Genomic DNA, 13,042 nt, shown 5'->3' with positions numbered 1-13,042 from the left:
GGAACAATAACCGAGGCTATATCTATTTTTAAAAAATATGAGAAAACTCAGATTCATTGATTTAAGTTATTACTGGTATGCAATTACTGTTGATAAAGCTGCTCGAAATATTCAAGACTTTTTGAGCTCTCTTAAATCTTCTAGAGACTTCTATAGTCCGAAGCTATTTCTGAGGCCAAAATATTAGCAGAAAATAATGATCTATCAAGGAATTCTGAGAAAAAAAGATTAGTGGGAAGAAAAAATGACCGAAGAGGTTTGTGGGACTGAGGGATGTGAACATTCACAGAAGGATATGTTCAGGATGTTAAAACAACTGTTTGGAGCCAAGGTGCACGTTTAAGGCACTAGTGAAAATTAATGCAAAGCTTAGTTTTTTGTGTGGAATCCAAATCAAGAAACAGATGTAGAGGACTTAAAGACCAAATCAATGCAACTGCCAGACAGCTATGTAGAAGACCTTAACAACAAAAAATTTATTTTTTTAAACTCTAAGTTTCAAACACGGTGCACTGGCAATAGAGAGAGACTTGCGTGATGCGACTGCATCATCCACTTTAAGTTCAGTTCATAAAAATGTATCCCAAAAATTATATTTATCATAAAAATATATTGGTATAGGGGTAGCCCAATCATTCTACAGTCTTATAAATATTCCTTATTATCACAGTTTCTGTTTCCTTTGGAGAAAAGAGTTTCAGCATGCTGAACCTAATTAAAAATTTCTTGAGGAGCACCGTTGCTTAAACAAAGATTAACAAATCAGAACACAATCTCCACAGAGCACAAACGAGCTGTTACCACAAAATGTGATGAGATCATAAACACTTTTGACCAAAAAACTCGGAAAGTGAAATTTTAAATTTATTATCTGTGTAATGAGTACCCATCCTTTACTTTTTGTATTTATTTAATTGTTTTTGTTTGTTTTGAGTCTGACCTTACTTCAGTCAGTAAAATAAGTTAATTTTATGAGATAGTGATGTTTATTTGGGAATATGTTACCTAAATTAGTGTTATAAAACTGTTGATTTTTATTACGGGTGAGTGAGAGAAGGGACAGCAAAGTGAAGCTTGTCTCATTTGGCAAAGATTGTAGTTCCGGCCCCAAAAAGCGCTATCAGCTTCGAACACTAGGTTGGACGAACTAACAATCGCCCACATCTCGTGGTCGTGCGGTAGCGTTCTCGCTTCCAACGCCCGGGTTCCTGGGTTCGATTCCCAGCGGGGTCAGGGATTTTCTCTGCCTCGTGATGGCTGGGTGTTGTGTGCTGTCCTTAGGTTAGTTAGGTTTAAGTAGTTCTAAGTTCTAGGGGACTGATGACCATAGATGTTAAGTCCCATAGTGCTCAGAGCCATTTGAACATTTTGAACAAACAATCCAACTGATATCACTTTCGCTACTTTGACATTATCCGGACTTGCACTATTTCCTTAACAGCGGTACATCGCATGAAGGACGTAGCTTCGAATGCAGTTTTATGTAGCGCTATTATCTTCATTGAAGTTCCTGCAGGGCGACCATCAGTTCTGGTCGGATGAAGATGGTGACAGGAATTGCTATGATATTAACGAAAAATATTCTGTGAACTAAGCCGTATAGATCGTTCAATATATCTCTCCATTTATAATGTCGCTTCGATTGGTATCATTATCAGATCACAACTTAGAACAGTAGAACTCCAATTATCCGGATGATTCGGGACTGGACCAGATCCGGTTAATCAAAGATCTGAATAATTGGATAAACAATGATGAAAACAGGTCATTTCTTTAAAAAACATAAATTCATGTATAAACACTAATGTAACAATAATTTAATGACTACATAACAATCTCGCTTGGATTTTGTACAGTACTATACTTACACACAGTTTCAGTTCTTGAACATATCGTCCACAGTCAGTTGTTTTGCTGTCTTAAATTTTTTTCGTAGAGCCAAGTCTCGTATCCGCTTGACATGAGCAGCTGTATATAGCCGAACTCAGACTTCTGCTCCATTTACTTAAGCGCAGTGTCAACACACGCAAACGCTTCCGCAACTGACGGTCCAGCATCTGGTTTAGTGACAATGTCTTAGTCATGGCCGTCAGTTTCTTCTCTCACACTGTGAGTGATTTCATCGTCACTAAGAATCTGGAATCCACGTTCCGAAGAATCACAAGCAAGCCACTCGCCTATATTCTCTGCACTGCACGTCTAGGAATTTTCAAAAGGATCTTTGTTATGTCCTCAAGTAATATTTCGTCGTCTTCTGTTTCTCTTTCTGCCTCTTCCTTTTCACGCTTCTTCTTTTCATCATCGTATTTCTGCACCCAGTCTTTGGTTGAAATGCCTTTCATTTCAGCCAAGCCCTTTTCAAAGTGGTTGTCTTCACCAAATGTCATGCTTCCATCACGATGTAAGAGCAGTCTTTTCAATTCAATTTTTCGTGATGAGTCACAATCCCTTCTTCGTTTCAACTTTCTGTCAAGAGCTTCCTCAACAGTTGTCTTCTGTAATGTCGCTTCATAGCTTGGACAACCAGTTGGTTCACTGGCTGCAGCTGACTCGTTGCATTTAGCGGCAGGAAGAATGTTTTAAAATGTATATCTTCTCTGTCACGGAGGCTTTCTTTGGGGTAGGTGGGTGCACTATCCAAAATTAACATCAACTTACTGTCATCTTTCCCCGTGGCCTTTTTTTTTTTTTTTTTTTACTTCAGGTATGAAAACTGAATCGTACCATACGCTAAGCATAAGCAAAGTAGTAGTAATCCAGGCTTTTGATTTATTCTTGTGAAAGATGGAAAGTTTTTCACATTTTTGAAGCACCGCGGGTTTTTCGATTTTCTTATCACAGGTCAGAACGATGACGTGGTCTTTAGTAAATGCCCAGAAGCACTAGCTTCCCCTTTAGAAGCTAAAAATGTTTCACGTAAAGCCTTCAAAATAAGGTCTGTCTCATCTGCGTCGTGTAAAAATTCAGAATCGCACGTTTCTGCTTAAGTTTTGAATTTTTCAATAAAATTTTCTGCTGCTTTTGGATCTGCTGATAGTTTTTCGCCACTGTAACCCAAGTCATGAATAGCATGCTTTGCCTTGAAATTTTGTAGACAGCCACTGCTTACATTACATGAAGACAAACTGTCGATTTTCTCGGCTAAAATTTTTGCTTTTTCACAAACAATCAGTCCTGAAAGATAGCTCTCGTTGCATCAAAAGACACTTGAATACGGCCTCTTCAAGCTCTTCGTTTTGTACTGTTTTCATTGCTTTTCTCTACGGACTCCCATCTTTATTCACAAGCAAGAAACTAAATTTAAAACTGAGTACTTTCTATGTGCGAAATTATTGACATTCCCAGTCAAACATTTCAGCTAACTGCCTACCACTCAGGCCTTGGTCTAATTTGTTCGAGGCCTTACTTTGTCTGCTAACGATAAGACAACGCGTTTCCTTTTAGAAGACGTATGCCGCACAGCGCACAGTCAATTAAAACGCGCAAGCAGAACAAAAGACACGGAAGACGAAACGTAATAGCGACACGACACGACACAGATTGACACAGTCCTCACCGAATGCCGGACACCACAATCACAATAATGCGCGTATTGCGGGTACAGCAATGCGTGTACTGTGTCAATTGTTCACAAGAAGATTTTGTCTTTTATAGATTAGCTGTGAACTGATTTTAAAGCGATAAAGAAGCGTACAGTGTCTGTGTACTGTAACAACTATCTAACAAACCCAACAATTAGTTATACAGTACAAATTTTTTTTGTCTCAAAGCCGGGAAAGAGGATAATTAGATATAAAAAAATTGTTGTACGGAACTTGTAAAACAACGTTCAGTGTCAGCGTCAACACAACCTATGACCCGCTTATGCAAAGTTTTCATGATCACGAGAGACACACAACACCGAGTCCCCTGCCGGGAATCGAACCCTGACCCCTTGCATGGCAGGTGGAAACGCTACCTCTACGCTACGGAGGCGGACTTAGCATTCATGATTAACGGTACCTTAGGAGTTCTGTTTTGATCAGATGACTGTAGTAGCCGGAACTACGCTATAGAAAGGAAATGTAGGTAGTGAGGAGCGGGAGTTATAATTACGACGATAAATAATCATTCACACTATCGTCATTTACTATGAATATGAATACTTTTATTCTCGCAGCGTATACACAACGCGTATGGCATACAGCGCTACTACAGAGATCTGATGTGGCAAAGTTACAGTTGTTCTTGCTGCGGTAAGGCAGCGATATTATTGGGGGCAGAGCCGGCGGTACTACGTCCCCACATAAACATAAGAAGTGATGTCGATGGTTATATTCACAAAATGCACTGATGTGCAAAACTAAAGGACGAAAGTAACTAGCGCATAATGGGTTGCTGCCAAGTAACGTAACTCGATGAAACTTGGGCCACGCATAGAAAGAACTGCTAGAGTGTAGTTCAGAAGATAATTGAAAGAAGTATGCAGTGAGACGAACAGAAATGACATTTGTGTTCAAAGATAATAATTACACTTAAGTCACAGCAATCTATGATGGTCCCCTGCACATTACTGAAGGCGTTACTAGATTCTTAGCCCTCGTAAAACCAACGCGTTTTCCATAACGCGCATTACCAAGGGCAGGGGGCCCTTCACATCCACTCTATAAAAATCTTAAAACGCCGTTTTCGTTAATTCGTTAATTTTGTAGACTTACATTAACAACATACTTTTTAAAAAGGTTATGATGTGTAAGTAGTGCCCAGAAACTGAAAATATTGTTTATCACATTATTTGCAACATCAACGCTCTTTCAATAACATTTACCGCCAATGGCCACGACACTTTTTTTCAAATGCAAATTTCGTTAATTGTTGTTGACGACATTTACTCACAACATACTTTTCAAAGAAATATTGATGTGTAACGGTCCTGAACCTAAAAATACTGAATATGACATTCAATGGGGAAAGGGACGTTTGTTATTAAGACTTAATTTTTGGGTTAAATTTAACTGAAACATCTAAAACATTTCTTAAATCTGGTAGAAGATTTCCAATTTTGAAACATAAGAAACGTTGTAGATTACAATATTTTCAAAACGTGGGCATAAATTACCCCTCCTCGGCCTCCCACTTGGTATTGCGAAGATTAATAGAATGTGCAATTACCAAGGGCTGCAATGCATATTGTAAAATTTGCTCCCGTGCTGGTGACAAAGGTGGCAATGGTTTCTTGCGGTCGCGCAGTATCAACCACTAAAATGAAGCCATGGCCGAATGCACCCCCGAAAAGACGCGCAAGAGAAGGGAGTACGATGTTAAACAAAACTGACCGGCTAGTGTACCGTGCTGAAAGATTTTGAGGTCAATAGGCCCCATGTGATATTCTGCCTCCCCATAGCGTAACACATGAACCATCAAAACGATCATGTTCAACTGTATTCCTTGGTGCTTCAAATAGCCTCATATGGCGAGAGGCGTAAGCTCTAACGTATCTTGGACTAACAATCGTCCGGCAACTGACATGGAAACCTCATCTACTAGTGTTCTTCAGAGACAAGGATATTCTCAGAGGTACCCCAAGGGAAGTGTGACAGGACCGCTATTGTTTTCTGGTTACATAAAAGACCTGGTGGAAACGGTGGGCAGCATTTCGCGGTTGTCCCCTATGATGTTTTGGTGTACGGGAAGGTGTCCATGTTGAGTGGCTGTAGGAGGATACAGTATGACTCAGAAAAAAATTTTAACTTGGTGTATTGAATGACACATAGCTCTAAATGTAGAAAACTGTAAGTTAATCCGGAATTAATAGGAAAAACAAACCCTTAACGTTCGAATATAGCATTAGTAGTGTCATGCTTGACACAATCACGTCGTTTAAATGTCTGGACGTAACGTAGCAAAGTGGTATGAGATGTAAAGAGCATATGAGGATTGTTGTAGGGAAGGCGAATGATAGATTCGGTTTATTGTGAGAATTTATGGGAAGTGTGCTTCATCTGTAAAGGAGTCCGCATATAAGAAGCTAGTGCTACCTGGTCTTGAGTACTACCCGAGTGTTTAAGATCCATAACAGGTCGGATTAAACGAAATCGAACCAATTCAGAGGTAGACTACTAGATTTCTTACCGGTGGGTTCCAGCAGCAAGCAAGTGTTACGGAAATGCTTCGGGAATTCAAATAGGAATTCCTGGAGGGAAGTGGGCGTGCCTTTCGATGAATACTAATGAGAAAATTTAGAGAACTTGCATCTGAAGTTGACTGCAGAACGGTCGTACTGCCGCCAACATACGTTTCGCGTAAGGACGAGGAAGAGAAGATACAAGAAATTTGGGCTCATACAGTGGCATATAGATAGTCGTTTTCGCCTCGCTCTATTTCCGAGTGGAACAGGAAAGTGAAGCAAGCTATACTGTAGCTTTCGGAGTACGTATGTACGAGGTGCATTCAAGTTCTAAGGCCTCCGATTGTTTTTCTAATTAACTACTCACCCGAAATCGATGAAACTGGCGTTACTTCTCGACGTAATCGCCCTGCAGACGTACACATTTTTCACAACGCTGACGCCATGATTCCATGGCAGCGGCGAAGGCTTCTTTACGAGTCTGTTTTGACCACTGGAAAATCGATGAGGCAATAGCAGCACGGCTGGTGAATGTGCGGCCACGGAGAGTGTCTTTCATTGTTGGAAAAAGCAAAAGTCACTAGGAGCCAGGTCAGGTGAGTAGGGAGCATGAGGAATCACTTCAAAGTTGTTATCACGAAGAAACTGTTGCGTAACGTTAGCTCGATGTGCGGGTGCGTTGTCTTGGTGAAACACACGCGCAGCCCTTCCCAGACGTTTTTGTTGCAGTGCAGGAAGGAATTTGTTCTTCAAAACATTTTCGTAGGATGCACCAGTTACCGTAGTGCCCTTTGGAATGCAATGGGTAAGGATTACGCCCTCGCTGTCCCAGAACATGGACACCATCATTTTTTCAGCACTGGCGGTTACTCGAAATTTTTTTGGTGGCGGTGAATCTGTGTGCTTCCATTGAGCTGACTAGCGCTTTGTTTCTGGATTGAAAAATGGCATCCACGTCTCATCCATTGTCACAACCGACGAAAAGAAAGTCCCATTCATGCAGTCGTTGTGCGTCAACATTGCTTGGCAACATGCCACACGGGCAGCCATGTGGTCGTCCGTCAGCATTCGTGGCACCCACCTGGATGACACTTTTCGCATTTTCAGGTCGTCATGCAGGATTGTGTGCACAGAACCCACAGAAATGCCAACTCTGGAGGCGATCTGTTCAACAGTCATTCGGCGATCTCCCAAAACAATTCTCTCCACTTTCTCGATCATGTCATCAGACCGGCTTGTGTGAGCCCGAGGTTGTTTCAGTTTGTTGTCACACGATGTTCTACCTTCATTAAACTGTCACACCCACAAACACACTTTCGACACATCCATAACTCCATCACCACATGTCTCCTTCAACTGTCGATGAATTTCAACTGGTTTCACACCACGCAAATTCAGAAAACGAATGATTGCACGCTGTTCAAGTAAGGAAAACGTCGCCATTTTAAGTATTTAAAACAGTTCTCATTCTCGCCGCTGGCGGTAAAATTCCATCTGCCGTACGGTGCTGCCATCTCTGGGACGTATTGACAATGAACGCAGCCTCATTTTAAAACAATGCGCATGTTTCTATCTCTTTCCAGTCCGGAGAAAAAAAATCGGAGGCCTTAGAACTTGAATGCACCTCGTAGATCTCGATGTAGAACAGAAAGATCACAATAGACAAAAATTACTAACTGCTCGTATTTTGGGGGTTGCACCCTTCCAACATACCTACAAAAACTTGATCCCACAGATTCTGTCCTACGAAAACGTTGCTTGGACATCTGCCTACCTAAGTTATACGTCTCTCCATATCCTTGCACGCGAAGCACTCCGGCTCGCTATCCGCATTCATTTACCTTCGAACACATGAGTCCTTTACCATCCCATCAAAGTCCCACCTCTCCTCACTTACAATTAACATTCCCTAACAACCTACACCATCTGCAAACTCGGCTCCGATAACCTATTATTTCCCCTCTATTTTCCAATCCTAGCAAGCTACTGACACATTCCGCCAAATCTGCACCTGCACACCTTCTACCGTCTCCCTCTCCCAGACCAAGAACTCCAACCCACATTTACCCATCCTTCCAACTATAAATCCATGTCAGCCATTCTACCTCATCAGGGGTCCCTTCCCCTACTCTACCCAGATTTCCCTACCCATTTTTCTGTATCCCATTCCTTCTCTGGTCCCCTTCTCGCCTTAAAATTGTGGCCTTACACCCACAACTGCTTATCCCTTCCTGCCTCCCACAGTTGACTCCTGGTCCATCGACACCACACATCAGTCCTCCACCTTTACACCCCCCGCACCCTCCTACCCTCCTCAATCCCCAACCTTTGCCCTACAGCAACAACGACAGGGCAGTTCCTTCCTGTTTAAGTAACAGTGAACTGCATCTTTTTCAGATTAGTGTTTTACATCATGTTTTCAACGTATACTTATTGTTTTCAGTTTTACCTTTTGTTTTTCCTCTTTTAAATTACAAACGAAGAAAGTCAAGTTTCGTATATATAAAACTTTCAATAATTTCACCTGTAAAATTTTTTAATTCGCTTGTAAATATCTCACATTTATATTAGTATTTTTCGTCTCGGTTAGTTTTACTTGTCCATGGTCTGAAGAGTGGGATGAATGAACCGCTGACAGCCTCCCACGCCCCATTACCCCTCCATCCCTCCCCCTCGCCCATAGAGGGGGAGGGCGATGAAATAACTAACAGGGATAATGTCCACTTCAATACTTATACTATTCATGTCGACTAGATCATCTACTTTACTCCATGTACTCGTAAACAAATAGTCTGTTACATAAATTAGCCCTTCATTATTTTTTGTTTGCGACATATTGGCCTGGAATTTAATTAAAAATCCCGATTCTGACCAAGATTTCTGAAAGGTTTGCATTGGTTGTCCGATCTGGAACGAACTTGACTACCGCCTGGACGTGCGACGTTCATAGAACATTTGGAGAGTGCAAATTGCAAACTTGGCGACTTCATAGTTCTATTCATTCATCAATCATATTTTTACATGTTATCCATTGCAAAATGTAGAGCTTTGAGGAAGAATAAATCTTTACAGTAGCCCTTTATTAACGTCATGGTTTCTAACATCATTACACGTCACTGCTTTCAGGAGTTATACGAAATCCTGTTGCCTTGTGCATAGCTAGGTAGTATTTATGTGGATTTTCGAAACAAATAGAGCCTCTCGTGTTTAATTGGTACTTTAGACGTTAGGGGACAGGATTGCCTCATAGAAGATGTCTCGATCTATATCACGAATAGAAATACAGATTGTTATACAAATAACTCATGAGACACCGTATCCATAATGCTTTTAACTTGACATGCGACTGGCATTCGTCGTGGCGTAGATGTGTAGAGGTTTTAAATTGTTTCGACGAAAGCATGCAGAAAAATAATGCCTCCTAATCTTTTATGTGAAAACTCATAAAGCATCTTTAAATAAAACAAATGTTGCTAACATTCTACGTCCTATTCATGTCTATGCATTTGTTTCCCAATATAGTCACCTCGGCGACGAACACATTTCTCCCAACGAAATACCAGTTTATTGATGCCGTCACTGTAAAATTTTCGACTATGCTGACCTCCGCTTGCACCGCTTCATCTCTATCAAAGTGAAGTCCTCGAAAGTGCTCTATAAGTTCTGTAAACAAATGAAAATCGGATAGAGCCAAGGTGGGACTGTATGGAGGATGACCGATGACGGTGAAGCCACGGCGTCGGACTGTTGCAGATGTAGCAACGCTCGTGTGTGATTTGGCATTGTCATGCTGAAGGATAGGGTGACCCATGTGTGGACGAACTCTTCGAATTTGAAATTCGATTATACATCCACACAGTTGCTTTACATACGGCCATGTTTCACGCCTCAATTCGGAGCCCTCTAGCGGCAGATGGCTGCAACTTGCATCAGCGGAGCGGGACAGTCGAATAAATCACAAGCATGACATGTAATACCTCAACCGATACTGAAAACAGAGTAGACCATTCAGAGCTACTACTTTACAGCACTCCTTCGTAGATAGCGATCACTTGAGGAACATTAGACAGCCATCCTAAAGTATTTCAAGACTTTCCCAACGACAACAGAATGAAGGTACCTTATTTCTAAAGTGAGAACGGTGCTGCCAAAATCAGCTGTTGTGAAACATTTAACGCTCGGTCAGTACAGTTTCTAGGTGGTATGCATTTAAATTAAGTGGGTGAAGCGGAATGGTCGCCAAGTTAGCTCATATGTAAGGCGGTTTGGAAAACCGTTTAAAACAAGTGGGCACATAATTGACGCATTGATATATTGCTCTCAGATTCATCAGGATATAACTTGCCCACAAAAATTTGATTGACATTCAGTATCGGTGTCACGCAGTTATTGTCCTATTACATAAGTGGTGTGCCTGACGATTTAAAAAAAGTTGTGTAAGGTCATACAGAGGACATCATAGTAGATCATCATGATAACTGATAACAGCAGCCAGTAGTGGCCTAATGATTTTAAGGAAAAAGTTTGCAACTCGTTATTATCAAACAGGAACAACAGGAATAGTAGTAGTGGTAACAGTACCGCAGTAGTTTTATTCATCCGTGGATAATTTTTAGGAAGCTATTGCTATAACAGTTTAAAAGCAACCGACAGTTTTAGTTTGACAAGGATGCCACATGTAGTCAGCTGTGGTCTTATAATAGGAACCATCCGAGCATTTGCCTAAAGTGATTTTGGCAAAACAAAAAATTAAAAGACATTTAATGGAGAATAGAAATACGCCTATCGATAAAAAGAAAGAAATGCAGTACTGCGCCGAATAACGATCCACACTGAAAATTTGATACAATAAGCAACAGACTTTTCGTTAGGATTAAATCCTTGTAGGCTACATCACTCGAGATGAATCCTGCGAAATACGAAACGCATGAAATCTCAGTAAGAAAAAGACAACAGGTTAACAGGTATGTCTGTTGCCTCGTGCTACGTATTATCAATTCATTTGCACATGACCTTTTAGGGCATTGCGATCTCGTTCTGCCTATATCTACACGTATTATGCAATCTATATTGAGACCCGAATACAGCCCATCTTCTACAACCACTCAGCATCCTTAATTATTCGACAGATCTGTCGATCCACTTATGTTACCACGGTTATTGTGGCTGCTGATCTCTCTCCCACCAAGAGATTTGACACAGAGGCTATAAACACACATTACCGATGGTCACATTGATTTAGATTTTCTGCTGCCTCTGTAAACCACTTCCGTCAACTGATGGGAGTGCTCCACTGCAAAATCCAGGGCAGGCTTCATTCGCCATTGTTGTCTGTTGTGGCTTTTGTGATCTCTACAAACGTTAATTTAGCAGCAAATTCCTAAATGTCTTCAATCTACTAATACGGAGTAAAGAGTATCCTTCTACAGGCTAAACCTGTTGAATCTCATACGTGCTTTAAACCACAATATACAAGTATATCTTTGCTACTCGTGGCTAAGATTAATACCAAGTGCACAATACATTTGATTCATCTATCTGATAAACACATGACGCGTAACTGTGATATCTGTTTACACATTGCGTGTAGAAATCGACAGGCCTCACAATTACGCAACTGCACAGACACATACTAAAATCATACTAGGTAATGGTTCCTTCAGTGTGTTAACGAAAACAAAATTACTTGTGTAAAAGGAAATCTGACGACATTCAAAGAGGCGAGGGGTGCCAGCTATCCGTCTGAAGGTACGGGATGAAAACCTTGGGACTGCCTTATAGTGAAGGATATGGACAGGGAATTAAGTTTGCAGGGCGAATTTTCACTCTGTAGCGGAGTCTGCGCAGATCTGAAACTTCCTGGAAGATTAAAATTGTGTGCTGGACCGGAACTACAAACTGGAATCTTTGTCTTTCACGGCGAAGTTGTCCACCAATTGAGAATTCAAGCACGTTTCACGACCGGCCCTCACAGCTTTGGACAGTAGAAGAGTAAAGCTGTGAAGGCGGTCTTGAGTCGTGCTTGGATAGCTCAGTTGGTAGAGCACTTGTTCGCGAAATGCAAAGGTTTGAACACGTTCGAGTCCTCGTCCGACGTAAAGTTTTAATCTGCCACGAAGTTTGAAATTACTTTATTTTAACGGAACAAACCGGCGATCCCTTATTTCAGAGAATGTTTTAAACTAGTTATGCGAATGAGAAATGATAAATTGTTTGACCGATAAAGAAAGCGATAGATCAGCAAACACAGGTGTGGTGTCGTATCGGCGATGAGATGCTACGAGTCGCTATTTAGCGCACAAATTTGATGCCTCAGAACGGTTCGTTTCAGCGCACTGTCTCGCTCATTGGCACCACTTACCGACGTTGAGAGCCACCAGTAAGACTGCGGCCGTCAGAAGAGCGGACGCCATGCTGCCGTGTTGTTGCGATCCCAAAACCCTCCGCCTCACTCGCTGAACGCTGATGCACTACGGCCGGTAAGCGAGAGCGCCTCGACATAGAACCGTAAGTACAAGGTTAACGGCTCGCTGACAAATGACGAACATGACAAACGCGGAAAAATCACGTCAACAACTGGTGGTTAGGCACTAACAAGTATGAAAGGGAGATATTCTTGCGATAAACTTGAAGGTCATTCCTAGATTAAGCTTTTTTCACGTGAAATATTTCACCTTGTTGCCTCGCATTAGCGGCCAAATTCTTTTCCTATTTCTAACCGCCATATAATTACGTGGCAGTCCGTATCTGTCATAGTACATATACAAAGAAGTGAAATTTTGCTCTGGATATACTCTTAAGCCCAACGATCAGTTATATGGGGATAAGCAGTCGCTAAACAAACGTTTGGAATTTCTATAGGAAAGATATCTGAATGCTCCATTGTAAAGAATCCATGTTGTCAGTCAGCCAGTCATGTACTGTATCGGTATGTTT

General features: G+C 41.4%; 1 protein-coding gene across 3 annotated transcripts in view; it reads right to left on the bottom strand.

Moving 5' to 3' along the window:
- The window catches only part of LOC126162380 (lysosomal acid glucosylceramidase-like), a 518,384-nt gene extending 505,753 nt beyond the window's left edge, over positions 1 to 12,631 (bottom strand). The window contains exon 1 of one of the 3 annotated variants that reach the window (XM_049918851.1): positions 12,468 to 12,631. In XM_049918851.1, coding sequence (XP_049774808.1) covers positions 12,468 to 12,519 — 52 coding nt within the window. In that variant the 5' untranslated portion in view covers positions 12,520 to 12,631. The remainder of the gene's footprint in view (positions 1 to 12,467) is intronic. The other 2 variants (XM_049918849.1, XM_049918848.1) reach the window with 2 other exon arrangements.
- Positions 12,632 to 13,042: the final 411 nt, after the last annotated feature.

Source organism: Schistocerca cancellata, chromosome 2, assembly GCF_023864275.1.
Source record: "Schistocerca cancellata isolate TAMUIC-IGC-003103 chromosome 2, iqSchCanc2.1, whole genome shotgun sequence".
NCBI classification, from domain to species: domain Eukaryota; kingdom Metazoa; phylum Arthropoda; class Insecta; order Orthoptera; family Acrididae; genus Schistocerca; species Schistocerca cancellata.
Note: the sequence above shows the minus strand (reverse complement) of the source record. Positions and strands in the feature narration are given on the sequence as shown.